The 25,676-nt window shown below is 42.3% G+C and overlaps 1 protein-coding gene across 1 annotated transcript in view; it reads right to left on the bottom strand.

Annotated features, from left to right (window-relative positions):
- The window catches only part of LOC129701042 (olfactomedin-like protein 2B), a 41,915-nt gene extending 16,849 nt beyond the window's left edge, over window positions 1-25,066 (bottom strand). Inside the window, exons 1-5 of the mRNA XM_055641986.1 lie at window positions 23,794-25,066; window positions 22,949-23,212; window positions 13,081-13,188; window positions 6,796-6,975; window positions 4,061-4,295 (exon numbers count right to left, since the gene is read on the bottom strand). Of these exons, the coding sequence (XP_055497961.1) occupies window positions 4,061-4,295; window positions 6,796-6,975; window positions 13,081-13,188; window positions 22,949-23,212; window positions 23,794-23,964 (958 nt within the window). The 5' untranslated portion in view covers window positions 23,965-25,066. The remainder of the gene's footprint in view (window positions 1-4,060; window positions 4,296-6,795; window positions 6,976-13,080; window positions 13,189-22,948; window positions 23,213-23,793) is intronic.
- Between the last annotated feature and the right edge of the window lie 610 nt (window positions 25,067-25,676).

Genomic DNA, 25,676 nt, shown 5'->3' on the forward strand with positions numbered 1-25,676 from the left:
GTACATCTTTAGTTTTTCTATTTCTGCAAGGAAAATAGCCAGCTCACTCACCGTTCTCCTGTGCTGCGAGTGCAACATGTTTTGTTCCGATCGGTAGTATATTTTGAAAGTTAGCGAGGTTTAAATATCGTAAAAACCTCGCGTGCGCAGATCTATCGCCTCTCCTGCCATGCAGCAGGTTGGTCTCTTCTCCTGTCACTCCCTGGGACAGTCCGCCCCTTCCTGCGCCATCGCGTCTTTACTGGAGCTGAGGGACGCTGTGGGTGGCCGGCGGAGGTCTCCAACTGGACACAATTTTCGGAGGGACCGGAAGCGGCCCGGCCTGGAGTCAGAGATGTCGCCAAACGGAAAGCGGAGACTCTGATCCCGGCGGAGGAGAATGACCAGCGACCAGCGCCCGCTGTGAGTCCCCATCGCACCGCCAGCTCCAGCCCCATCCTCTCTGGTCCCCCTCACTGGCTCCTGCCTCCCTCTCCCGTGATAACCCTCTCTACCCCCCCATGGCTCTTCCCCCGTCTTTTTCCAAGCTCCCCCCCCTCTCCCCCCCCCCCCCCCCCCCCCCCCCCCCCCCCCCCCCGGAAGCACCAGCAGCTACAGGGGGTGTAGGTTTTGGACACCTCACTATAGGAAAGATACCATTAAGCTGGAAAACGTGCAAAGAAGATTTCCAAGAATGTTGCCAGGACTTGAGGGTCTGAAGTGAAGGGAGAAAATAATTAGGCTGGAACTCTGTTCCTTGGAGTGCAGAAGACTGAGGAATGATCTGATAGAGGTGTATAACATAGTGAGGGGAATAGATAGGGTGAATGTACAGAGCCTTTTACCCAGAGTAGGGAATTTATGAACCAGAGGACATATGTTTAAGATGAGAAGAGAAAGATTTACTAGAAACCCAAGGGGCTCCTTTTACACAAAGGGCAGTAGGTATATCAAACAGGTGGCAGGTACTATCACAATGTTTATGGTAGCTGGTGGCAGGTATGTGGAACAGAGGAAGTTGTTGAGAGCTACTATAATAACATTTACGAAACATATGGATGGGGCAAGTTGGTTGGCGTGGGCAAGTTGGGCTGAAGGGCCTCTTTCCATGCTGTATTACTCTATGAAAGGTTTAGTGGTATATAGACCCAATATAGGTAAATTAGACTAGCTTAGATGGAGCTTCTTGGTCGGCATGGACAAGTTGGAAAGAAGTGGCTGTTTCTGTACTCTACAACAAGAGGCACCCAGGGCAGAAGGGTGTGACACAATTGGAGGAACTCCGTTGGATTGTTCCTGGGCCTGACCACAGCAGCTTCCCATAGGGTCCACGCAGCAGGCAGTTTGCTGGTACACAGTCCCTGGCACTGAACATGGAGTTTTAAGCTGTCGGTGGACATTGCAGAGTTTTGGGTGTACAGTGGATGTTGAGAGTAACATGTTAATTTGATTTATGTTTGTTCTGTTATTTATTGCTTTCAATAAAGTTATTTATAAAACAAAAACAAAGTTAATGTTTGGAAAGAAGATTATATATGTAGATGAATTGTGACTGTTCAAGAATGTACAACTGGAGATGGAGATTACATGCAGCCTTGATGTGTTATTCACTCCCTGAGATTGTAAAACACAATAAAGTTCAAATTATTTTTGGGATAAAACTAAGACAGGATAGGTCAAAGTAATTGATCAAATGTCAGGATAGGTCCTTCCAATTCATTATTGTGAATGTACCTTAGAGATTTGCTTTGTTATTTTTAATACAAGGAGTGTTTGAGCAAAAATGAAGCACAGATATGAAATAATTAAAAATTCAAAAGAGTTCACTCCTGTCAGCTCAAAATACAGAATTATACTTCACCTGTTCCTGCCTCCCAACAATCTGCTTGGGATAAATACTTGCTCCAAAGCACGTGGGAAGGCAGGTTTAGAAACGGGTCCTCCTGTGATCCCTCTAGGAAATGAATTACAATCATATTTATTTGACCTGTTGCCCTGTTGATTTAAGCTGGTTGCTGCTAATGCAAGATCTCTATCCCTTGGGGTGCTATATAACCCCTGGTGTACCCAAAAGCTTGTATGATAAGAAAATGTTAGAAATGACTTTTTATTTAAGTCCAGCTACTTCAACAAAATAATTAATCCTCTTTTACATGTTCTTCAATGACCACACCCCAATTAATGATCAATGGGGAGCCAAATGTCAATATTGCTCTAAAGCATTCAATGAAAGTTTTTCCTTCCACTTTCCCAATCAACACACAGTGGAATGCAATTCAACACTTCTTGAAATCAAGTTGGTGGGGCTGCAAAGAGGAGCCTATATCAAACAGGTTTGTAATGCATTAAAAAATATATATATATCTTGTTTGGACATTTGCATTCAGAGAATACTACAGTTTATAACCGCCATCCTTCCAGAGCCTCCAAGAGTTAAAGACACATATACATTACAAGCAATGCAGGAATAAAACCACAGGCACATTAGAAAACTGCCTTAAACAAAATAAAACCTTGGATATTTTAGTTGCTACCAATAAAAATAGCTGAAATAAAAACAAGGCTGGTTTAATGAACAGGCTGAATCCATCTAACAGGCTAACAAACTATTTGTTTTCAATTCCGATTGGCTGAAGGCAGTCTGTCCTGGGAATGGATATGCTAGCAACCAATGGCAAGAAACTGTGCATGGGGTGGATAAAGGCAAAACATTATAGGATCTCCTGCAGGGGTAGATAGGTCTGGTCACATCTGGTAATGTGACTGGAACTGGAAAATATAATGTTACACTTTACAGTGGGGTGGTATCCTAAACTTGTAGTTAAGGTAAGTGCATTGGGGCAGAGAACAGGAAGCTTGGCATTGCCTAAGTTGCTGTCTGCAACTGAATATTAAAGTTTAAAAACTGCAGTCCAGCATTTTAATCAGCACAAAATTAAATCTGATTAGATTTTCCTCAACCAAGGATGATGGTGGCTGCTTTGTAGCATTTGGGCTGAATCCAGGCAGTGTGTGATTCTGCAGGCAAACTCTGTGCAGCAGTCATCAGCTTTGGACGGTCCCAGACAAATATTTTCCTTAACAAACCCAAATGCGGTTTTCAGACTGCTGGCTCGCCAAGCTGATGTTGTGCCAAGGTAAATCACTTTGTGCTATGACACAAAATCGAAGAGGGAGAGTTTGTGAGAATGGACAAAATACCATGGAAGGAGGAAGTGTGCATGTGAGAGTGCACTAATGAAGGGCAGATGTGTCACAGATGCACTTGTAGGGAGGACGTTTTCTCATGAAAGGAAACATCTCATGAACCAGTGAAGTAGAAAATATCAACCCTGAAGGGCAAGAATCCTGGGTATTACGGAAGAGGGGACAACATTTACTTTATTTATCACCACTTAATAATGCCAGGATATCCAACATTCCTTTAATCTACATCCAGTAATCTATATTCCTTCGGTACACAAAAATGCTGGAGAAACTCAGCGGGTGCAGCAGCATCTATGGAGCGAAGGAAATAGGTGATGTTTCGGGCCGAAACCCTTCTTCAGACGTCTGAAGAAGGGTTTCGGCCCGAAATGTCACCTATTTCCTTCGCTCCATAGATGCTGCTGCACCCGCTGAGTTTCTCCAGCATTTTTGTGTACCTTCGATCGTCCAGCATCTGCAGTTCCTTCTTGAACACATCTATATTCCTTCCCCTAGCTACACAATTCGCACCTCAGCAACCCTCTAGCTTTAAAACTTGCAACTCTAATCCTTTTATCTCACACCTTGTGTGTATTCATCTCTGGCCTTTGTCCAACCACCTGCCTATCAAAACTCCCTCACCTGTGTTCACCTCTGACCTGCCATGCTTTGCCCTGCCTCTCCACTCTTCTAGCTTTCTTTCTCCCCACTCCTGTAATCAGTGAAGAAGTGTCCCAACCCAAAACTTCCCCTATCCATGTTCTCCAGGGATGCTGGCTGACCTGCTGAGTTAGTCCAGCTTTGTGTCTTTCCAGGATATCCAAACCCACTTTGTAACTAATTGTTCTTATTTAAAACATTGACATAATAAGAAGAAACAGAATGGTGCACTTACGCTCATCCTCTGCCACTTCTTCATCCCCCACCATCTCCGAGTCCTCTGAAGCTTTTGCCTTGTAGTATGTGGCTCGTATAATGGTCGGCCTTTGGGAATGTCTCTGCTTATGGTGTCTCTCATATCGCTTCTGCTCTGTCCGCAACACAATCAGTGGTTTAGTGTCTTTGTTTTCATCCCTCTTCCGATGGAACTCTTTGTCAAACTTGTCAGGTCGTGTACGGATGTGCCTTTCCTTTAAAGAAAACAGATGGGAGAATCCCCAGGTTAGCAAATTGCACTGCAGTAAATTGTCTAGAAAGTTTACCTAACCCTGCAAGAGCCACACATGGCAATGCTGGGATGTGGTTTCTGCCTGCGTTGTTGAGCTCACAACACTTTGTTTTCTTGCTAACTCCAAGGTGGTCCAATGTTGTGCTACCAGCTGATGCATTCATGAGCTAATTGATGGAAGGGCTCCAGCTCTTAAAGAGCACCTGCACTGTGTTCTGCTGTTGGAAGTATCTGCGGTACACACATGTCAAATGCACCCCATGTCACTGCCACATATCATCATACTTTATGGATGCATTACCCCTCCATAATAAGTCTCAATACCGGTGCCCCACAAGGATAGGTTCTCAGTCCTCTATTATAGTCACTTTATACTCAAAATTGTATAGCCCAAATCGGCGCTAATTCCAGATACCACCTAACCAGGCCCAATTCATGCATTAGGAGCACAGTGCAGCTGACAAGCACAGCAAGGACCAGCTCGGATATTGACACCACAAGATTTATAAAGATTGGATTAGAGACGCCTATTTTGCAGAGAAATACATCTGAAACTGGTAAGTCACAATTAGACCAGACCATTGTGGAGACAAGTCGTATCTTGTTCCCCAGAGAGAAAAGTCTCATGTCACTTCTGCCTTGGGAGACTTAGATCAGGACTTTGCAAGGGAACATTCACAGGAGTCTAATGCTTTGGAAATATTTGGTCCATTGACCAGATTACCTGCCATCAAGTGAGAGAACTCAAGCAGCATGGGTAAATTCATCTCCAACCACAAATGTCTGCAGAGCCAGAAGCACAACCTTTCGAGTTGGGAAATTATAAGCATCTCCAGCTTGCCAGTCCCCCAGGTTCCATTGAGGCCCATGCAAAGATCATCCAAAGTCTTTGTGCCTCAGTCACACTCATTCCATTCCACTCTGCTTGCTGCCACCCTGGAGCAAACTGCTGTTCTTCAGGAGCAATTGCCAATTGTTGCACAATTTTGTTTCCAGGTCAGTCTATTGCCTTCTGGTAGTTGAGTGCATGTTTTTGTGCAGAGAGCTGCGATGCCAGTGATGCAGACTTGGCCAAACCACAGATAAGCCATTGGACACCTGAGCCCTGAGCCGTGCCACCAGCACAAAGGTGAGTTGCAATTTTACCAATTTGGATTTTAAGTGCCATTGTGTTATCTTATACACCCTGCCCAAGATGTATCCCTCAATCACCATTCTGAAACAGATTTAGTCAACATCGCTGGCTGCTTATGTGGGCTTGTCTTATGTGGCTACTGTGTATTATTTATTATATCAGTGAATGTCCTTCAAGAGCACTTCCAAAGCTTCCAACTTTTTTTGGAATATTCTAAGATTAAGAAACACCTTGTAAATTCAATTTTTTTTTTTTTTAATGATTGCATCTCAAGGTGCAAATCAAACCCCTACACAGTTCTGTTCACACTTACAAACGGCTTGCAGCTGGAAAAGCACCAGGATCTTTCTGAATTGCAACAGTGGGTTTTAGAATGTTGTTTCTTGTTCTTTTCAGAATCTCGCGGGAATCCCTAACCATCCACACTGATAATCCTTACTATTTTCAAAACCATCCTTGCTCAAGCCGCACATCTACAAATTCCAATGTATATCTCAATAAAACAGCAGCTCAATACTTGTCCTGCGACATTAAGTAGCATGTAGTCTTGGAACTTTGCCCTGTGGGATCGTGCTGAAAACAGCTTGGGTTGATTTGATCTATTGGCCTGTTGTTCGGGATCCTAAACTGAAATGAATTTGGGCAGTTTCTGCTCTGTTCTGAGTGGGCATTGAGCCCACAATTCAAAGTGCTTAACTTGGCGTTAGTGGGGCAATCACATTCAGAGTAACTTAGGAAATGGAAAACTGGCACATTGAAATAGTGGGATGTTCTTTTTCCAGAGGCTGTGGCTCAATGCTGGAACAGTGTGGGCCAAATCTGGGCCAAAGGTTACTGGAACTGTTCAGATGCATTTTCAGTGACATTGTTCTTGTACAACTAAATCATGTTCTTCTGTCCTGGCAGAGAAATCACAAACCTCAGAATATTTTTTCTGTGGGGATCAACAAACCAGTATAGCCACAACAGCATAGAAAAGTAGCACCAGCATCCAAGCTTAGTAGTCAACATGTTGAAAAGGTTTGATGATGGCACTTGGTGCATTCTTGATAGTATCCAACTCTCACTCTAAGGAGCATAAAATCTCAGTAACAAATTACACCTCTTTTAAAACACTTTGGCCCTTCATCCATCCGTCAAATGGCCAGACCTCTGATGTTACGGTGGAGATACACTGAGAGCATTTGTTGGCAGGACCTGCTACCAAACCTTGGAGCAGTTCAATATAGTCTTAGCTATTGTTCTGCGTAATTGTCTTGGATCGATTTCTGATGAAAGAGATGAAAATGGGAGCCAGATGTTTGAATGATTTTGTTTGCCTTCTTACCTCAGTCTGGGTGTAGGTGGCAGCTGCGTCTCTCTGCAGGAAGTTTGTGCTAATGTCAGTCATCTCTTTCTTTGTGCTATGAGTGGTGGTGTGATTTTCCTTCTTCTCCATCTTGTTCTGAACCTTGTTGACACTGTCGGCACTGGGCCGATCTCTTCCCGGCGTCTTTACAGTCAGTGTCTGGAGAAAAAGGGAGACTGGTTAACTGGTGTGGAATAGCACTCTTATTGCTCCATTCAGTTTTTTGATTGAACCTTTCTTCAGCTTTCACTAATGGAATTACACATTCTCTGTATGCAGCTTATATTCCTTATATATCATTATATTCCTTCCCTACTGCTTACCCATTAATTGAGTATGTAATTCAGGAAAACAAAAGAGCTCATTGTCGACTTCAGCACCGACTTAGCCCCCCTACACATCAACGGCGAGTGTGTGGAGAGGGTCAACACCCTGGTCGGCACGCTGCTGGGACGGACAACACGATCTCTTCCCGGCGTCCATTTACAGTCAGTGTCTGGAGAAAAAGGGAGACTGGTTAACTGGTGTGGAATAGCAGCTCTTATTTACTCAGCTGCACCATGGCAGACAGGGAGAGGCTTCAGAGGGTTTTTGCCCTCTCCCCTCCCTGATGGATTGAGCAGGGCAAAGAAGATCATCAAAGACAGCTCCCATCCTGCGTTTGGACTGTTCGACAGGAAGGCGCTATAGGTGCACAAATGGACAAACAGACTCAGGAATACACCGAGAATTATCTCTATAAATTCAAATTCACACATGCACTGACTACACTGCCCAACACGGACTTCCATCTGTATATATGTATATATGTATGTAGCGCCGCAGAATTTGTGCACCTATTCCCCCCCCCATCTCCCTTCTGTTTTTTGTTTTTTCTGTTTCTTGTTTTTTGTGCTAAATTGTATGTATGCACTGAGTACGAGCAGCTTTCAGTTTCACTGTACATGTATAGTGACAATAAATGGCATATCTCTAATTCAGGTCACATCTTGCCAGGTTGGTATTTGAACTCATGATCTCCATGTTCTTAACTTATTATTGCAATACAGTCTTTCAATTGCTTATACTTTCCTTTCAACAGCCATAAAGACTTATTGGTCCCTTCAGATGTACCACTGTCAGCTGTGGTACACCAAAAAGGTACATCTGACTTCGCAAACCATAAGGTTTCAGCAGTAAATCCTTATATTGTTTGCTCTCAAAGGAATTCACTTAATATCTAAATGGGACATTAGGAAATTGGGCAGGGAAAGTGATCAATATCATTGGCTGAGCCTTTTGGGACCAGCCACCACAGGTCTATCAGCTTTAAATTAGTAATCGATAGGCTGCTTCACAAGTTAACATTCTAAACTGGAGCAAAGCCAACATTATTGTGAAGATAGGAACTTGCAAAATTATTTGGAGTACATTGTTTGCAGGCAAAGGATGTCTGGAAAGTGGAATGCTTTTAAAAGTCTGATAGTGAGAGATCAAGATATGTATATTGCCATTAGAATAAAGGGCAAGTCAGGTCGAAGTCAGGAACACGAGATGATGAGAGAAATCGATGCTCTGGTCAGGAAAAAGGAGTCATGGGTCAGGTATAGGTAGCTGGGATCAATTGAATTCCTGGAGGAACACAGGGGATTGAGAAGTAGACTTCAGAAAGAAATCCAAAGACCAAAAAGAGGGCACGAGATAGCACTGCAGTTAATATTAAGGAGAATCCAAAGAGATTTTATAAGTATATTAAGGATAAAAAAGGATAACCAGGCAGAGAATAGGGCCCCTCAGAAAATAAAGTGGTCATTTAAGTGTGGAGCTATAAGATATTAACAAAATCTTCAAAAAATATTTCACCTCTGTTTTTACCGCAGAAAACAAGATGAAGACAGGGGACCTTGGGAAAGTTAATGGAGATGTCTTGGGGACAGTCTGTATTACAGTCAAAGAGGTATTGCATATCCTAAGATTATGAGGGCAAATAAATCTTCCAGGCCTGATCAGATGTATACATAGACACAATGAAGAAATTGCAGGAGCCCTGGTTGAGATCTATGAATCATCTTTAGACAGGGGTGAAGACTGGAGGGAGATGAATGCTGTGCCTCTATTTATGAAGGGCTTCAAAGAAAAATCTGGGAACTATAGACCAATAAGCATTAAATGTTGTAGGAAAGTTACTAGTCACCTTAAAGACCGATTGAGCAACACTCAATTTGGTGGGACCTGTATTCTTTATTGAGCTGTCTAAAGCACCAAAAGGTGATTTTCTGCAACAAAAAGATGGGTTGATCACTCTAGTTGTTTGCAAACACACATCGGAAGTGCCTTGAGACATTTCTGCCTTGTTACATTTCCAATTCCAATGGAAGTTGTTCTTCCAAAAAAATATATAATCTGATTTCCCAATTGCTTCTTTTGATATTCATCTTGCACTTGAGCAGCCGATGGATATACTTTAACCTGTCAATCCCTTTAAATAACATGCACTGCTCAGTTATCTATTTCTGTTCATGGTTTCCTTTGCCTGACAAAATAAATTACTGATACAAAGTGATGGAGTAATTCAGCAACACAACCAGCATCTCTACGTGCTGAGTTGCTCCAACACCTTTTTTTTTTTATAAACAAGTAACTGCAGATCCTTGTTGTAAAAAAAATATTGTCTCTATGTTAAAAGTTGTATTTGCATGACAGCTTAAGATATTGTCGTGATTTATAGCGATTTAAGTACATTCCAAACTCCAGGGTTTAGAAGATTGAGGGGGGGTCTTAGAGAAACTTACAAAATTCTTAAGGGGTTGAACAGGCTAGATGCAAGAAGATTGTTCCCGATGTTGGGGAAGTCCAGGATAAGGGGTCACAGTTTAAGGATAAGGGGGAAGTCTTTTAGGACCAAGATGAGAAAAACATTTTTCACACAGAGAGTGGTGAATCTGTGGAATTCTCTGCCACAGAAGGTTGTTGAGACCAGTTCATTGGCTATATTTAAGAGGGAGTTAGATGTGGCCCTTGTGGCTAAAGGGATCAGGGGGTATGGAGAGAAGGCAGTTACAGGATACTGAGTTGGATGATCAGCCATGATCATATTGAATGGCGGTGCCGGCTCGAAGGGCCAAATGGCCTACTCCTGCACCTATTTTCTATGTTTCTATGAAATAGAGCTCACAGAATGATCACAAAACAGCAAAATAATAAAGACCAAATGGTCTGTTTTTCTTGTCCACATTAAGTGACATTGCTATTTTCAGGGGGTGGAGATGATTATTTTGAGTACCGTTTAGTATAAGCAGGTGTTGTTTGAGTAGGAAATATTTTCAGAAACTGTTAACTCTTGGTTCAGTCAAGAGGGATGGTTTCAACACTGCCATCTAACTTTAAATGTGGATTTGCATACTACCTCCCAGATTATTTCAAAACGCAGTCAGGTTTTGATTTATGGGAAGCAAGGGCACTTTTGTGGAAACAGCTGTTTGCATTATGCAGGAGGGAAAGTATCTACAGAGAGACAAAATTGTAGAACAGGTGTCCACCTGTTACTATTTCAAATATGGAGTTGACAATGCAAAATTGAAGTTTGATAATTTTTCTCCATCTTTCTATAAATTATTTTTGGTCAGCAACAGTATAGTCCTAGATACACCGCTAAAGTTAGCGATGAAATAAAATTAACTTGAAAATATTTTCAAAAAAATAATGATTTCATTAAACCCACTTCTAGTTTAGTTCAGTTTATAGATACAGTGCGGAAACAGGCCCTCCGACCCAGCGAGTCCACACCAACCAGTGATGCCCGTACATTAACACTATCCGACACACACAAAAGACAATTTACACATACACCAAGCCAATTAACCTACATACCTGTACATCTGGTGTGTGGGAGGAAACCAAAGATCTCGGAGAAAATCTACGCAGTCATGGGCAGAACGTACAAACTGTGTGTGTGTGTGTGTGTGTGTGTGTGTGTGTGTGTGTGTGTTTTCATACGTGATTCACATCTCCTCGAAAACCCGACATATTTTTACATATTCCGGCAGAGATTTACCTCATCCCCTCATCTGAAAATTTAATTCATTATTTCCCATGTTTTTTACTAAAATTGTTCACCAATCTGGCATCTTTTTAAAATCTAACGTGCAGAAGCGAGCTGGATGACGTCACAACGCCTTTGCTCCTCGCGGCAAGCTGTGCAGAGTTTTCAATGCGCAGGCACGAGCTGCGAGTTACGTGGCCTAGCCGCACACCCCCAGGGCTCTGGATTGAAGCCGTTGAACATGAGATATAGTCGTTCTGCGCGCTCCGCTGCGCTCCTTCAAGTTCTACAACATGGCGGTGTCGGTCGTTATCGCAGCGCAGTGGAAAAGTGGCCATGGCGGCTGTCACAGGGGACGACTTCCTCTCCGTCTCCCCCGCTCGATCATCTGTCATGCTGGTGGGTGCGCTTCCCTTCGAGGAAGCCACGATCGGCCGGCCCTCCGCTGCTTTTCACGGTCCTCAGATCACTCCGGGCCTCGCTCTGGTCCATGCTGGCCGCAGCCTAGATCGGGCCCAGCGCCTGGTGGGGAGGCTTCTGCTCTACGACCTGAGGAGGTGCTGCCACCACCCCTCCCTCTCCCTCTTTACCCCGTCCCCGGGGCAGAGAAAGAGAGAGGGTGAGGGAGTGGTGGGGGAGAGAGGGGGTGGAGGGAGGGGGGGAGAGGGGTTGGAAGAAGGGGGATGAGAGGGATGAGGAGGAGGAGGGGGAGGAGGAGGGGGGGCCCTTCGGGCCTATTGGGACCTATGCCATTGCGTTCGGGAACCAGCCCTCCCCTGTGATGTCGCGCCTGCGCCAATCCCTCAATATCTACCGCCCTCCCTCTCTACCCCTCTCTAGCTGTGCTTGCGCAGTTGAGGGTTATGCGTGAGTGGATAGGTCAGGGGATGGGTAAAAGGTGTGAATGAATATATATTAATATAATATCAAGGGGGGTTTTAGTGTGTGTGTGTGTGTGTGTGTGTGTGTGTGAGTGTGTGTGTGTGTGTGTGATGCCGAAGCCCGCCCCCCCCCCCCCCCGCGTTGGAGGGAACGGGCCCAACGGGTTCCCCTTGGTCTAGTAAAATATATGAAATATATATAATACTACAGCTCTACACTACCAATATATTGTGCACAGGATTTTATACTGTTTTATTTCAGCTCAGAACAATTATTGTTTCCATCACTGCCAAGTACAATTATTATTTGAAAGATCCCTTTTCAAAAACAAAGAAAGCAGAATGTCGTGTGGTGATTCAAATAATCATTCAGGAATGGAGTTTGCAACTGCAGTTCTAACTGTTGATGATTTATTCCGGACTGTCGCTGAACTGGTTTGCAGGTCAGTTACTACCAATTCCTGAATGGGATGAGGAAATGACTGTTGATTTGCAGTAGCTATGCCTCAACAAGCTACAGAGAGTTACACAAAGCAAGAAAAGTTAAAGTGAGACATTGTCTGACAAAATATCAAGCCTGTGCTACAAAGGGAAATCATTTTTCGGGAATATGGTATAGGGAAAGGATGAAGCAATGGGTGACAATTGGACAACTCAATTCTGTTTGTGAAGCACGTTCTTAATGTGTTTGGTAAAGAGCAGTGCATATCTGAAGGTTAAGATGACAGCTCTTCTTCAATCCAACAAAAGGATAGTTGTGGTTTCTCCGCAGTTCTCTCATCTTCTTCTTTCCTCACTGCAGTCTTCAAGATAGCTCCAGTTCAGCCAAATGCCCTTCTCCCGATCATCTCCATATCATTCTCCAATGGAGTAAGAATGTAGCTCCTCCTGCCACATGGAAAGTTAAAGCAGACCGGCAGAGATACATTTAGGGAAAGAGCGAGAATTACAATTTGGGTTTGTGGGAGGGAGGGGTGAAAACAAAAGTATATAAATAAATTGCAATTGGGTAAGATGAGGTTAGTTCAGTAGAGGCTAATTTGGAGTACTGACACCAGCATAAAACATTTTGTTTAAATGGTATTTTATGATGCTCTAAACAAGGTCATGATAGAGACTGAGAGTTCACGCTTGTGACTCTCATTTCGATTTCCCTTTGTTGAAAAAAACATGCCCGAGTTGACTTTTGTGGTTAGCATATGGAGGGTCTAGGTTTCGTCAGCCATAATGACCTGCATGAATTAGATTTACTTAGTTACTGGAGAATAGTCAGATCTCGTGAAACTGTGGTCCTGCATATTATTTTACCTTCAAGAGTAAGAGAGGTAGAACATTTGAATCAAGCAGAAACAAGTGTCTTACCTCATCCAATTTTTCAATATGCTTGACCAATTTGGTTGTTATGGAGTGCAGCTTTAAGAGGTCCAATCCAAAGATGGTGTCTTCTAAAAGTTCCACCATGGAGGAGAACTGCAGACAAAATGAAAACACATTGAGGCAATATTTAATCAAAATAAAAATCACAGGCCACTATAAAACTACACAATTATGTAGCACCCTGATGAAAAACTAGACCCAAGTGAAAATAACTGTCCCACCCTATCCACCTCCAACAACGCATATTGGAAGACAATATGGTGACAGTAATTATTTAATGGTAAAAATGTGAGAGATATTACTATAGATCTTGTTCAGTAATAATTAGAAAATGTGGTTGTTAGGAGTTCCATGGAAGTGCGATAGTTAAAACCAGGGTGGCAATCTCACAAATTGAGTGTGTGTTGAATGGAGTAGTTTGATCCTTCAGTTATCTGCATGGAGACCGGAATCTGTCAATGCTTAGATCAAAAGTATTGCCATCTAGTCTTATAGTTATCCTTCTGACAAAATGATATGATGGTCATAGCAAGATCATGCTGCAAGCATTGCATCAAGAGAACTCCCTTTGAAACTAACAGGAATGAAAGGGTTAACTTATGATAAGCGTTTTACGGCAGTGGGCCTATACTCGCTGGAGTTTAGAAGAATGAGGGGGGACCTCATTGAAACGTATCGAATAGTGAAAGGCTTGGCAAGAGTGGATGTGGAGAGGATGTTTTCACTAGTGGGAGAGTTTAGGACTAGAGGCCATAACCAAAGTATGTTCCTTTAGGAAGGAGATGAGAAGGAATTTCCTTAGTCAGAAGATGGTGAATCTGTGGAATTCTTTGCACAGACTTTTGTGGAGGTCAAGTCAATTAATATTTTTAAAGCAGAGATAGATAGATTCTTGAATAGTACGGGTGTCAGGGGCTATGAGAAGAAGGGGAGAATGGGGTTAAGAGGGTGAGAAAGATCAGCCATGATTGAATGGGGGAGTAGACTTGATGGGCTTGATCGCCTAATTCTGCTCCTATCACTTATGACTTTATAACTTCCTGATCCAAAATGTCACATGTCCATGTTCTCCAGAATCTGCCTGACTCGCTGAGTTACTCGAGCACCATGGCTCTTTTGTAAATGAGTATCTGCAGTTCCTTGTGTCTACATCTTCCTCAAAACCTTCCTTGCCAATTGCACCTTACCAGAGGTCTGTGCCTTTTTCTGGCTTACAAGAATGTTGCCATGACTGTACACATGTAGTAAGGAGTAATGTTTGGAAAGGTTAGGATTGATTTCATTGCAACACCAAGGGAAGACTTAATGAAGGTGCATACAATTAGAGAGAGGATATATTTTACATAACAGAATCATCAAAAACAGGGAAGATAGATTTCAAATATTCGGTGAAATGGGAAGAAGAGAGGAGATGGAGTTTTCTAAACGGAGGCTGATGTGGATCTGGAACTCACTATCCAATAAGGTGGTAGTCACTATCCAACAAGGTGGTAGTGGCAGTAATTCTGATCACATTAAAAAGCATTTGAAGTGTTGGAAGGAACTGCAGATGCTGGTTCAAATCAAAGATAGATACAAAATGCTGGGGTAGCTCAGCGGGTCAGGCAGCATCTTTGCAGAAAAGGAATACGGTTGAGGCCCTTCTTCAGATTGTAATTGAATGTGTACTTGAAGAAATATGACCTGCAGGGACACTGACCTAGTCCTGGAAAATGGGATTAGCTGGGTAGCAAATTTTTTCATCCAACACAGACACAATAGGCGAAATGGCATCCCTCAATCTCTTTCCTTATTCCCTTTCTGTTTTTTTCTTCTTGACCTTTATTCTTTTCTATTTTGTCTTTGCTTTTTTATTTTCATTGGCATCTACATAATAGACACTACGATCCTATAACATTGTGGAATCCCACCAGTTTACAATGTGAAGCAGATTCCACATCATCAGCAATTCATCTGTGTGAGCTCAACTCAATTTTGCCCACATGCAATTGTGGTTTAGACCGTGAATTTCTGGTTGTTAAGCATTTCTGATGACTGGAGAAGTCCACACATGCCAGGAATTGGAATGACTCGTTACTGACCTCTATTGGTAGCCAAAAAGTTTAAGAAAGAACTGCAGATGCTGGAAAAATCGAAGGTAGACAAAAATGCTGGAGAAACTCAGCGGGTAAGGCAACATCTATGAAGGAAGGGTCTAAAGAAGGATCTTGACCCGAAACGTCACCTATTCCATCGCTCCATAGATGCTGCCTTACCTGCTGAGTTTCAACAGCATTTTTGTCTACCTTCAATTGGCAGTCTGTGGGTTTGGGCTATGTTTACATAGAATTTGGTGTCTGTTGTCTGCAGAGGTAGTTTAGTTTAGTTTAGATACACTGCGGAATCAGGTCCTTTGACCCACTGAGTCCGCACACTAAAGCTATCCACGAGGGACAATTTACAATTATACCAAGTCAATGAATCAACAAAACAGAGATCCCAGAGAAAACCAAAGCGGTCAGGGGGAGAACGTACAAACTCCATACAGACAGCACCCATAGTCAGTATCGAACCCGGATCTCTGGCGAGGTTAGGCAGCAACTCTATTGCTGTGCCACCGTGCACGGTTATTATTGTACAACATTGTTGTAAGGTGATGTGATCTTAATTTCCTTTAAAAGTCATGATGAACTACTATCTGTTGAACTCTAATGGTGAAAGTACTTGAACAAATGCTGTCAGGTAGGAAGTCTCCAGGAATGTGACCTCGTGACTGAAGGATGATGGCCAAGGACAAAGGACAAAGGATGGAACTACAGTTTGATGAATGGTTGTCAATATGAAACATTAACTATCACCTTTTTCACTCCATGGTTGTTGCCTGGCCTTCTGAATATCACTGGCAATTTTTGTTTTAATTTCCCACATTTTATGTTTGGATTAAATGAAGTCAGTTACTCTGGTGGGGAAAAAACAAACGAGGAACAACCGAGTTACTCCAGGTATTTGCATTTTGCTACAAATTACAGCAAATCTCTTCTGTCTACAATTAGCTTGATAAAAAACCCAAGAGGGACCCATACACAGGGGTGATTGACACCGAGTTTCTGTATTCCAACAATGGGTAAGTTTGCAGGTATTTGGAATCCACCTGAAAATTAGCTCACAGATCCAAACATCAATGCAGGTAGGTTTTGTTTAAATTAGACTTTGAACACATAGTAGTGTTACAGAATGTTAATATTAAAGGGAATCAGGGAAGGCAGAATTTACAGGAATTTCCTCACTGGTATCTGATTTATTGACACTACCACCTGTAAATAAAATCAATGCTCCATCAGATTATCATCCCATTGGAAAGGGGCTTGTTCTGGTACATGGAGGAATAATTGATTGAATTGGGAATTATAATTTTGTGAGCTGCAGAAGTAATTCAAATATTATACCAATGATAAAAATGTAGCTGAGAATTTATTCAGGGTGTTATTCATTTTACTATTTATTATGGCAGGAGAATAAGGATTAAGACTCAAGAGTTCAAACTTTGTGAAAACTTCCTGTGATTATAGGGAATGGGTGAAGTTAACAATGAAATTAAGTTACTGATGTTGCCAATTCTGTAATCTTTCCCATAATGGAAATATAATATTTTTTTTTAATATTCAGCAATGTGGAATATAATTCCTCATACATTCTGGAGCATTACATATTAGGCTAAAAGGAATATTTCGCTTAATACATATTTTAGTGAGTCGGACCGTCAACACACAGATGTTTGACCTCTCACTTGACTTCTTCCGATTCACACAAGTTTGCAACAGTGATATTTTTCCTCCTAATGGTTTGTTATTTTTCAAACATTTATTCAATTTTTATTTTACCCGTCACATTAAACCAAATCCTAACTGCTTGCTCATCTGGTAACAAAGATTAGGTGGCACGGTGGCGCAGCGGTAAAATTGCTGCCTTACAGCATCAGAGACCCAAGTTCGATCCTGACTATGGGTGCTGTTTGTACAGAGTTTGGACATTCACCCTGTGACTGCGTGGGTTTTCAAAGGGTGCTCCCGTTCCTCCCACACTCCAAAGACGTACAAGTTTGTAGGTTAATTTGGCTTAGGTATCAATTGTATATTGTCTCTAGTGTGTACGATAGTGTTAGTGTACGGGGATCACTGCTCAGTGCAGACTCGGTAGGCCAAAGGCCCTGTTTCCATGTTGTATCTCTAAATTAAACTAAACTAAAATTCAAGTTCCCCAGCATCCATCCCACTATTCATCTCCCTACTGTGCATTAAATGGCAATTGTTTCCATCAACAAAAAACAATATATATCCAATGCATAATACAAGCATTTATCCGTAATGATGTTTCATTAATGCAGCCTCTTCTTTTCTGTTCTTAAATCAAAACTGTGTGGTCTCTGGATTAATTTCCCAACAAATTGTGCATGCAATATCATCTATCTATTCTTGAATTCAATGGCTATACACTTCTTCATCAAGCAGCCAGAGCACACCGTCAAGAATTAAGCCTGTTTGATTATCTCTGAGGAACCTACATACTCCACACAAAGTAGTAGGAATGAAAGGTGGGAAAGTGAAGAGGACAAAGAGGCTACAAAGTTATGGAGACAAGATAAGCGAGTTGGCAAAAACCTGACAAATGGAACCTAAAGAAAAATGTGAAATAATTCATTTTGGCAGGAGAAATAAAAAAGCATATTATCTGAATGATGAAATATTGCCGAACTCTGAGAAGCAAAGGGATTAAGTGTCCAAGTGCATTATTTTTAAAAAAGGTTAGTATTCAACTACTGCAAGTAATTAGGAGAGATAACAATGCTATTGTTTATTTCAAAGAGAATAGAATTTAGAGGTAGGATATTTTGCTTCATTTATGTGGGACTTTGGAACTGTTTCACAAGGTTGATCTCCTCTGCAGGCCATCTCCAGATAACAAACGCATTCCGTTTTTAGAAACCTATGTCAATTTTGTCCATAGGTTAGAAAATGCACAAAATTCATGATATGGTTACCATATCTCCACAGTATTGGAATTAAAGGCACAAAAAGCAAATGACAAATAACAAAAATAATTACTATGAGGGGAGAGGGGAATGTATGTATGTTGGTCAGACTTCTGGATTTAGTATTATAGGAGCTCATTCGTTTGTAAGCATGTCCATATGTCAGGCTTTCATAACCCAGGGATGACTTGTATTTATTTCCTCATGAAACACAAAGAAGCTCAGCTATTTTTGCTCACACACCCATCAACTACCACCTACACATTTGGGACAATTTGGAGTGGCCAATCAACAGGCGCATCTTTAGGAACAAACTGGAGCATCTTGGAGGAAACCCAACAGTTACACAGAGAACCAACAAGCTCCAGATATACAGCACCCGACGTCAGCATGAAACAGTGAAAGTAGCAACAACACCTGCAATATACAACCCAAATGGCATAATCCTACTCCAAATTTGTATGTTTATAATATACATCCTGTCTCAATGAAGAAAGCTTTCCCTATGTGGTAGTCAGAGACAGGGAATGTAGGCGATTGGTGTGGGAAATTGAAGATAAAAAGCAATAACTTGTTGAATGAACAATTTCACTTTTAAAATTACAGAACCAGCATCCACCCATAGATCTGGTAAGATGCTAGTGCAGACTTTGTCAAATTCAACAAATGCTTTGGGTCTACTTTTAGAAAATTATCTTATTCCATTATCAATACCAATCATCTCAGTGGGTTCCTACCAGATACCAACATAGTTTTGTGAGGTTAACCTTACGCAAGGTTGGGTCAGAGGTGACAGGACCGTGGGCTACATCACTCCAACATCTAGTTCCAAGTTCCAGCTTCCAGCTCCAGCCCAAAACAGTATTATCAAAATTAAGGTGCAATTAATGACTGATTCACCACTAATTGATCTTTTATATTAAATAGCTTCAGACAACCATAATTTACTTCTCTTTTGATGGAGCTTTTTTCTATAAATTTATCATCTATCCAGGAGTCAGGATATCATCTTGATTGCAGCGTAATATATGGCCTTGCACTAATCACAGAGACTTACTTCAAACAACTTGGTTAAAAGCCGGGCTTTCTTCCTCCCAGAATCTTACAATACCCCTAATTCTTGAAAAAATGCATGGCCTCTCCCAGGCATTTCTTACCAAAAAAGAGAATTACTAACATCCTACAATTGATGACACAAAGCAAGCTCAATAAAGGAAGCAAAAGGACTCCAGTTGAATGGCTTCCAACAATAAAAAACATTTGCAGCTGTCACAGTGCAAGAATTCCAGAGAATGAAACACTCCCGTACACAGTTCCAGAATGTGTCCGGTTGAAGTTTGTTCATGTTTTCAGATTCCAAATATTTAATTATAACTGCCAAAAGGATTGCAGTTGCATTTATGGAAGGCATTCTCAGCAAATCATGAGAAATTGGTGCACTTAAAGGTTATACCAACTAGACCAGCGCTGATCCTGGGTTTCTATCACTTACTGCATTTATTATGCCCTTTCCTTCTGTGATTCTGTCTTCTAATGAAAATATCCATTGATTTAATGGCCATGGACAGCCTTCATGTGATGCCTCATTGCAATTTTTCGGTTGCTTGACCACATTGGCATCATATTGCTCTTCAAAAGTAACGATTGGGGGTTCCAGCTGTGCTTGCTTTCTATCCAACTTCAGGGGTGTTTTACTATCGGGGGCAATAATAATCACCACCCCACCAGATGCCAGTTCACTCAACAGGGATTCCAGGACCATCCAATTCAGTTTCATCCTGGTCAACACTTTGATGACATTGCACCTTCACCATATATTGCATAATTGTACCTAAAACAGATCTTAAACTAAAATGTTAACAATTCCTTTCACCCCACAGACGTAGCTCAATACACTGAATTCCTCACTGAATCTGCAGTTTCTTGCGTCTCCAAAGTTTTTGAATGATGTGTTGCCAAGGGAATACAGTTTGGTTAAGACTCACAGCTCGTTCTTTAGCAATCTGCCACCTCTTGGGACCTTGCTACAGTGGGCAGCATGAAGGGCAAGTTATGGCTTTAGATAAGCTCACAGAACACAGTGAAGCTCTGTGGCTCCAATGCACAGTATTTACCTCACGATTTTTATAAATTCAAATTCAAAACTGTAGGAGAACCATAAGGTTGTTAATCCTGTTCAATTCCTCGATCAATTTTGCCGTTATTTGCCTGCATCAAAATGATTAATCCAGGTATTCCTGAATGAGTTTTACAGCTTACCCTGAATGATCAGAGGGATGTAAGTCCTCCCAATGTGTAGTGGACATGATTAACAAGACTTCTGAAAGATAGTTTTTAAGGCCCAGGGACATCTATTTCCAACAGTTCTAATGGATACTAGTTTTGCTCTGGACACAGTCCATTAAAGAAGAACAAAATGAATGTACATCTTTTAGTTTAGTTTAGTTTAGAGATACAACCCGGAAACAGGGTCCTCGCTGACGAGCGATCCCTGTACACTAACACTGTCCTACACACTAGACACAATTTACAATTTTTATTGAAGCCAATTAACCTATAAACCTGTACATCTTTGGAATGCGGGAGGAAACCGTAGCACCCGGAGAAAACCCACAGAATCACGGGAAGAATGTACATTCCATACAGATAGCACCCATAGTCAGGATCGAACCCGTAGTCAGGATCGAACCCGGGAACACAGTAAGGCAGCAACCCTACTGCTTTTTGTAATGAAACTCACGTTTAGATTAAGATTATGACATAAAATATATTTTGACATTTCCCTTCTGAGGTTTAGAACTCCTTGACATACAAGACAATGCTCCTACTTTTGACAGTTAACTTTGCTTCTGAATGAAGTAAGGTTTTCCCTATCTTGAAAACAACTAATTATGAATAACTCCCAACCCATGTAATGTGTCTGTCTCCTGAGTTATGCATTTATATTCGTATCATGTAATTCTTCCTCTCACCTGAGACCATGTTTATCTCCATATACTAGAGCTTCCCCTTGTGATATAATTCTTATCCATTAAGTGATGAAAATCTCATCAATGCTCCTCTTCAATCTAAATTCACTAAATTTCCATTCTAGGTGTACTCAAATGTAAAATTACCACCGGTACACTTTGGATTATCACTGAGTTTCATGTATCAGATGATTTCTCCCATCCCATGTAAAGTGTCATATCCTGACATATGGAAATCTGCTGTGCAAGTTTCCAGCAGTGACAGAATTGCAGGCACTTATTTTTGTGGACTTTCTCTAGTGATTCAATAAAAGCTGGATTTTCTTTTTGTGAATGGAGACATTCAGCAATTTAGTGCTGTAAATAATGACGTTGTCTGGTTTGGCAATTTTCCTACAGGAATAGCATATAATTATAAAGTACAGCAAATTAATGCTTGGATGAATTTATCATCATCACTCAGCTTATCTTAAAAGTCAACAATCTTGAGAGCCAGGACTTTAAAATGTAAAATTGCAGCCTTTTAATAATCACCTCTATTTCATGCAGTATGGGTTACAATTAAATCACTGCTCTGGTTTAGTGTCCTTACAACACATAAAGTTTTTTTCAGAGAATGGGGTAGGATGTTGACAAAAGGCATCAGTGACTAACTGGATAATGGTGGACTGTGACTGAGCCTCCACTCCAGTTGAAACCCTCATCACTACCTCCATCCATCCTAATACAAAACACTGCTGACATAGCTCCCATCTTTTGCCTTACATAAACGTCAGGTCATCCAAAACTCTGTTCCATTCGTTCTTCCCTTTTGGGCTAGTTGACCTATGTTGGTCCCTGATTAAGCAACTCGCTTTTTGAAATTCTCTAACTTGTTTTAAAATGTATCCATGATAAACAGCACCCTTGCAATATGAATGCATTCGCCCAGTTCTCGCCCACCGTTGGTGGATATTATTTGAACAGTTGATATCCTGTGCTATGTTACTTTTTCTTCTCTTTTTCCCTAAAATATAGGATGTTCTTTAAAACATCCCATTTCGATCTTTTCTACGTTTCTATCTTGGTTTTCGGTCAAATTCTGTTTGGTGGTGTTCTCTTGCAATATTTTAGTGCTTTAAAGGAACAACATAAATGCATCTTGTTGTCGTATGTCACTGGTAAAAGGCTGGGTTCGGCACACCACGTGCATCTTATCGGAATGAGGTTGCTGGGTGGCAATACCGTGAATCGGTGATCAGTGAACTTGTCAACAGTGATACTATCTAATCTTGAGGACTCCGCCCCAATGCACTCCACCCGCGCCGTGTAAACGGCTGGGAACAACCTTTCTGCGTGTGGAATTAGATTGCAAGTTTTCACTAGGATTGTCAAGCCTCAAAATTGCCTTGAATTCAAGAGGAGGCTGCCGCGATCAACCCTGGAGGTGGCTTTGAACTGCACATTACTTACAACCTGGAACACATTTGTCCACTTGTTATAAAGCGGTCGCGGGATGTGAGGAGAGAGGACCATGAAGTATCATCCACTCGACCAATGGAAACCTACTCACTTTCCACATGATGTGAGACGGCGAGGAAAGCTGTTGTACGAAGCCAATAGTTGGCGATAGGAGGGGAGGTAAGCGGCAGACTCTTTGGTGACGCCACTGGGATTACACTCAAAAAAGGCGGCAACGCTGTGGTCAATGTGTTGGTGAGGGAAGCAACCAATCAGCCTTGCATTGCCTCCATATATTGGTGCCCCGGTGAAGTGCGTGTGTCCCTCTTTCCCTGCCCTCCATTGCACGTTTCTCAGCCATCTCCCCAAGCAGCAACCCTTCCCTCACGACTCCGGCATTTTGGCGGCTGCCTCTTTGACAACTCGTTCAACTGACCTTGAGCCCGTTGCCATCCCCCTCCCGGGGTTTCTGCAACCCGATTGGCCGCTGGCAGCGATCGAGCGCCGAGGGTGGGGCGAGGCAGGTACATTTACAATGCGGTCCCGAGCTGATGGTCTCTATCGTGTACGAATCATCCAAGCTGAGGGTCTCTTCCTCGACCCGACGACAGCCATCCCGGCCCGGTGGTCTGAACACACATTTGCAACGGCAACCCGAACCCTCAGACACGGCTTTCAATTTGTCATAGTCCCTTAACAACTGGAGACGAGTGAAGAACAAGTCAGTGAGTGAGGGGGATAACGATAAGCAGAAATATTGCATTCATAACACCGCAGTAATGACAGGGTGTATACGTACCCACATAATGATAATTAAAGCCATTAGTGCACAGTTAGAAGTGGCTCTTCACATTTTTGTCATCTGAGTTTCAGATTTTGGGTACAGGAGTAATTTCTTGAAAATATTTGCATATTTCCTCAGTTAAGTAAGTGCATGCATAAACCCTCATGGAAGTAAACTTGTGGATTGGTCTCTTTGAATGGAAATTGCAGGACGGGGAGCAGTGTCAGGCATCCTCGGGGGCAAGATGTGCGCGTCACTTTCTCTCCCAAATACAATCTCGATGTAGGAATGTTATTTTAACTTTTTACTTTTAAAACCGGCACTTTGATGCTGCATAGAAACTGAGTTTTGCAACTCCCTATATATTCAACGGGTTTGTTGACAAATACATGACTCGTTCATATCTATAATCTCCTTTCAGTGAAAATGCAACGGACAGACCTGAAGTTCTCTAGGTTGTGTTTGCCCGCCTTTCTCAACAGAAGATTTGATCTTACCTCCGATACGGTGTTGTCCGGCTCCTCGGGCGCGCTGGCCGCTTTCCCGGTTTGAGTCTCATCCTTCGAGTCGTCCCAAACATCTGGCGTCGCTTTGGGAGTTTTGCCGGTGAAGTTGTGGAATCCACTGCACAGAACTAAGCCCAAGACGAAGACTGCTCCCAAAAGCATCTTCGCCGGCTTCTTGCACCTCTCCCTCGCCGAAGAGATCGGCGCGAATGACGGCTCTGGCTGCCGTTGCCAGCAACTGCAGGAAGAGGTTGCGGAATTTCACCCCAAATCGGCAAAATCGGGGCTAAGACACTAAACTGGGAGACTTGGCTCTTTTTTTCCAGGGGAATGTGGGGGTGGGAAGCTAATTATGTAGATATTAATAGGCTGCCCTCATAATGAAACCCAATGGGAGGGTGGAGGGAGAGAGAGAGAGAGAGAGAGAGAGAGCATTTTTCAGTTTGCGTCTGATGTGGGTATCACGTTGCTTGCAGCCAAGTGCAGAATGGACTGGGGAAACGAGGTGGAGTTTGGCGTTGGCAGTCAGCTGCACGGGTTGCGTGGGATGAGGAAGGCGGGGTTGGCCGGGGTCTAACAACTTATTTTAAACTAAAATACAGACACACAGAAAGGGGTAAAGAAACTAACGATCGTGTCTCACTTTTAACTTGGCAAAATTCAGAACTCGCGCCCACAGAATCTCCACCACAGCCAAAATCAATTAGTAAACTGACACGGAAAAATAAATTGAGGTCTATTTTTATTCTCCCTCTGATGGGCGAGCATATTTTATGACATGGTGCAATGGCTTTTAAGCCTCTTGTTAAACATTTTAACTGTTATCATTCTGAAGGGATGCGACTCGAACCGTCGCCTGTCTATTTCCTTTACAGATGCTGCCTACCCCGTTGAGTTCCTCCAGCATTTTGTATTTTGCTCAAGTTCCCAACATCTGGAGTTTCTTGTGTCTCTATTTGAAATGTTAAAATGTTTCAATATGAATAGGGTGACTACAGTAGCAAATCAAGAACGAATGGATACAATCTTGGTTGCTTATGGGGAAATGGAGAAGGGGCCTGGAGTTTTCTCCTCCAGGCGTTGTTTTCAGGATTATTTTAGGTTTTAGAACTAAGAACAAATACAGAGCCATCAAAGCCAGCTAAATCCGAGGTACGGTACTCACAAAATGTAATGGGTATCTAGACCAGAATTTGATTCACCAAAGAAGGCTACTGATGAAGTGCTGATAGATGGGATCAGGATAAACGGGCAACGTGGACATGGTGGGCTGAAGGTCCGATTTCTGTGTTCCATGACTAAGATGAGTATTGATCTCCTCACCATCGAAAAGATCTAAAGGAATTGCTGCCTCAAGAAAGCAGCTAATATCAGCAAAGAGTCATTCTACTCTGGTTACCCTCACATCTTGTTGCAAACAGCAGGAAAACGGTGTAGGAGACCGAGGAAAGCAAAGGCGGGCAGTATCATCGACAACAATGGGTCCCTCTGTGATAAACTCAATGCATTTTACACCCACTTTGAACAGAAGGTCAGTGGAAGAATACCATCTAATCTGCCAGTCTCAGGTTCGCTTGTGCCAATGGCTACTGTGGCAGATATAAAATTGGCTTTCCTGAGAGTGAATCTGTCGAAAGCAACTGGTCCAGATGATGCCTCTGGCCATGCCCTCAGGACCAGTCCGGATCAGCTTGCAGAGGTATTCACAAACATCTTTAACCTCTCTCTACTCCATTCTGAAGTTCCCATCTGCTTCAGAACACCACTATCATCCCCGTGCTAAAGAACAGTAAGGTAGCATGCCTTAATGACTACCATCCAATGGCTCCGACATCCAATTTCATGAAGTGCTTTGAGACTAGTGATTAACACCA

Source organism: Leucoraja erinacea, chromosome 10 (genome assembly GCF_028641065.1).
Source record: "Leucoraja erinacea ecotype New England chromosome 10, Leri_hhj_1, whole genome shotgun sequence".
Lineage (NCBI taxonomy): Eukaryota > Metazoa > Chordata > Chondrichthyes > Rajiformes > Rajidae > Leucoraja > Leucoraja erinaceus.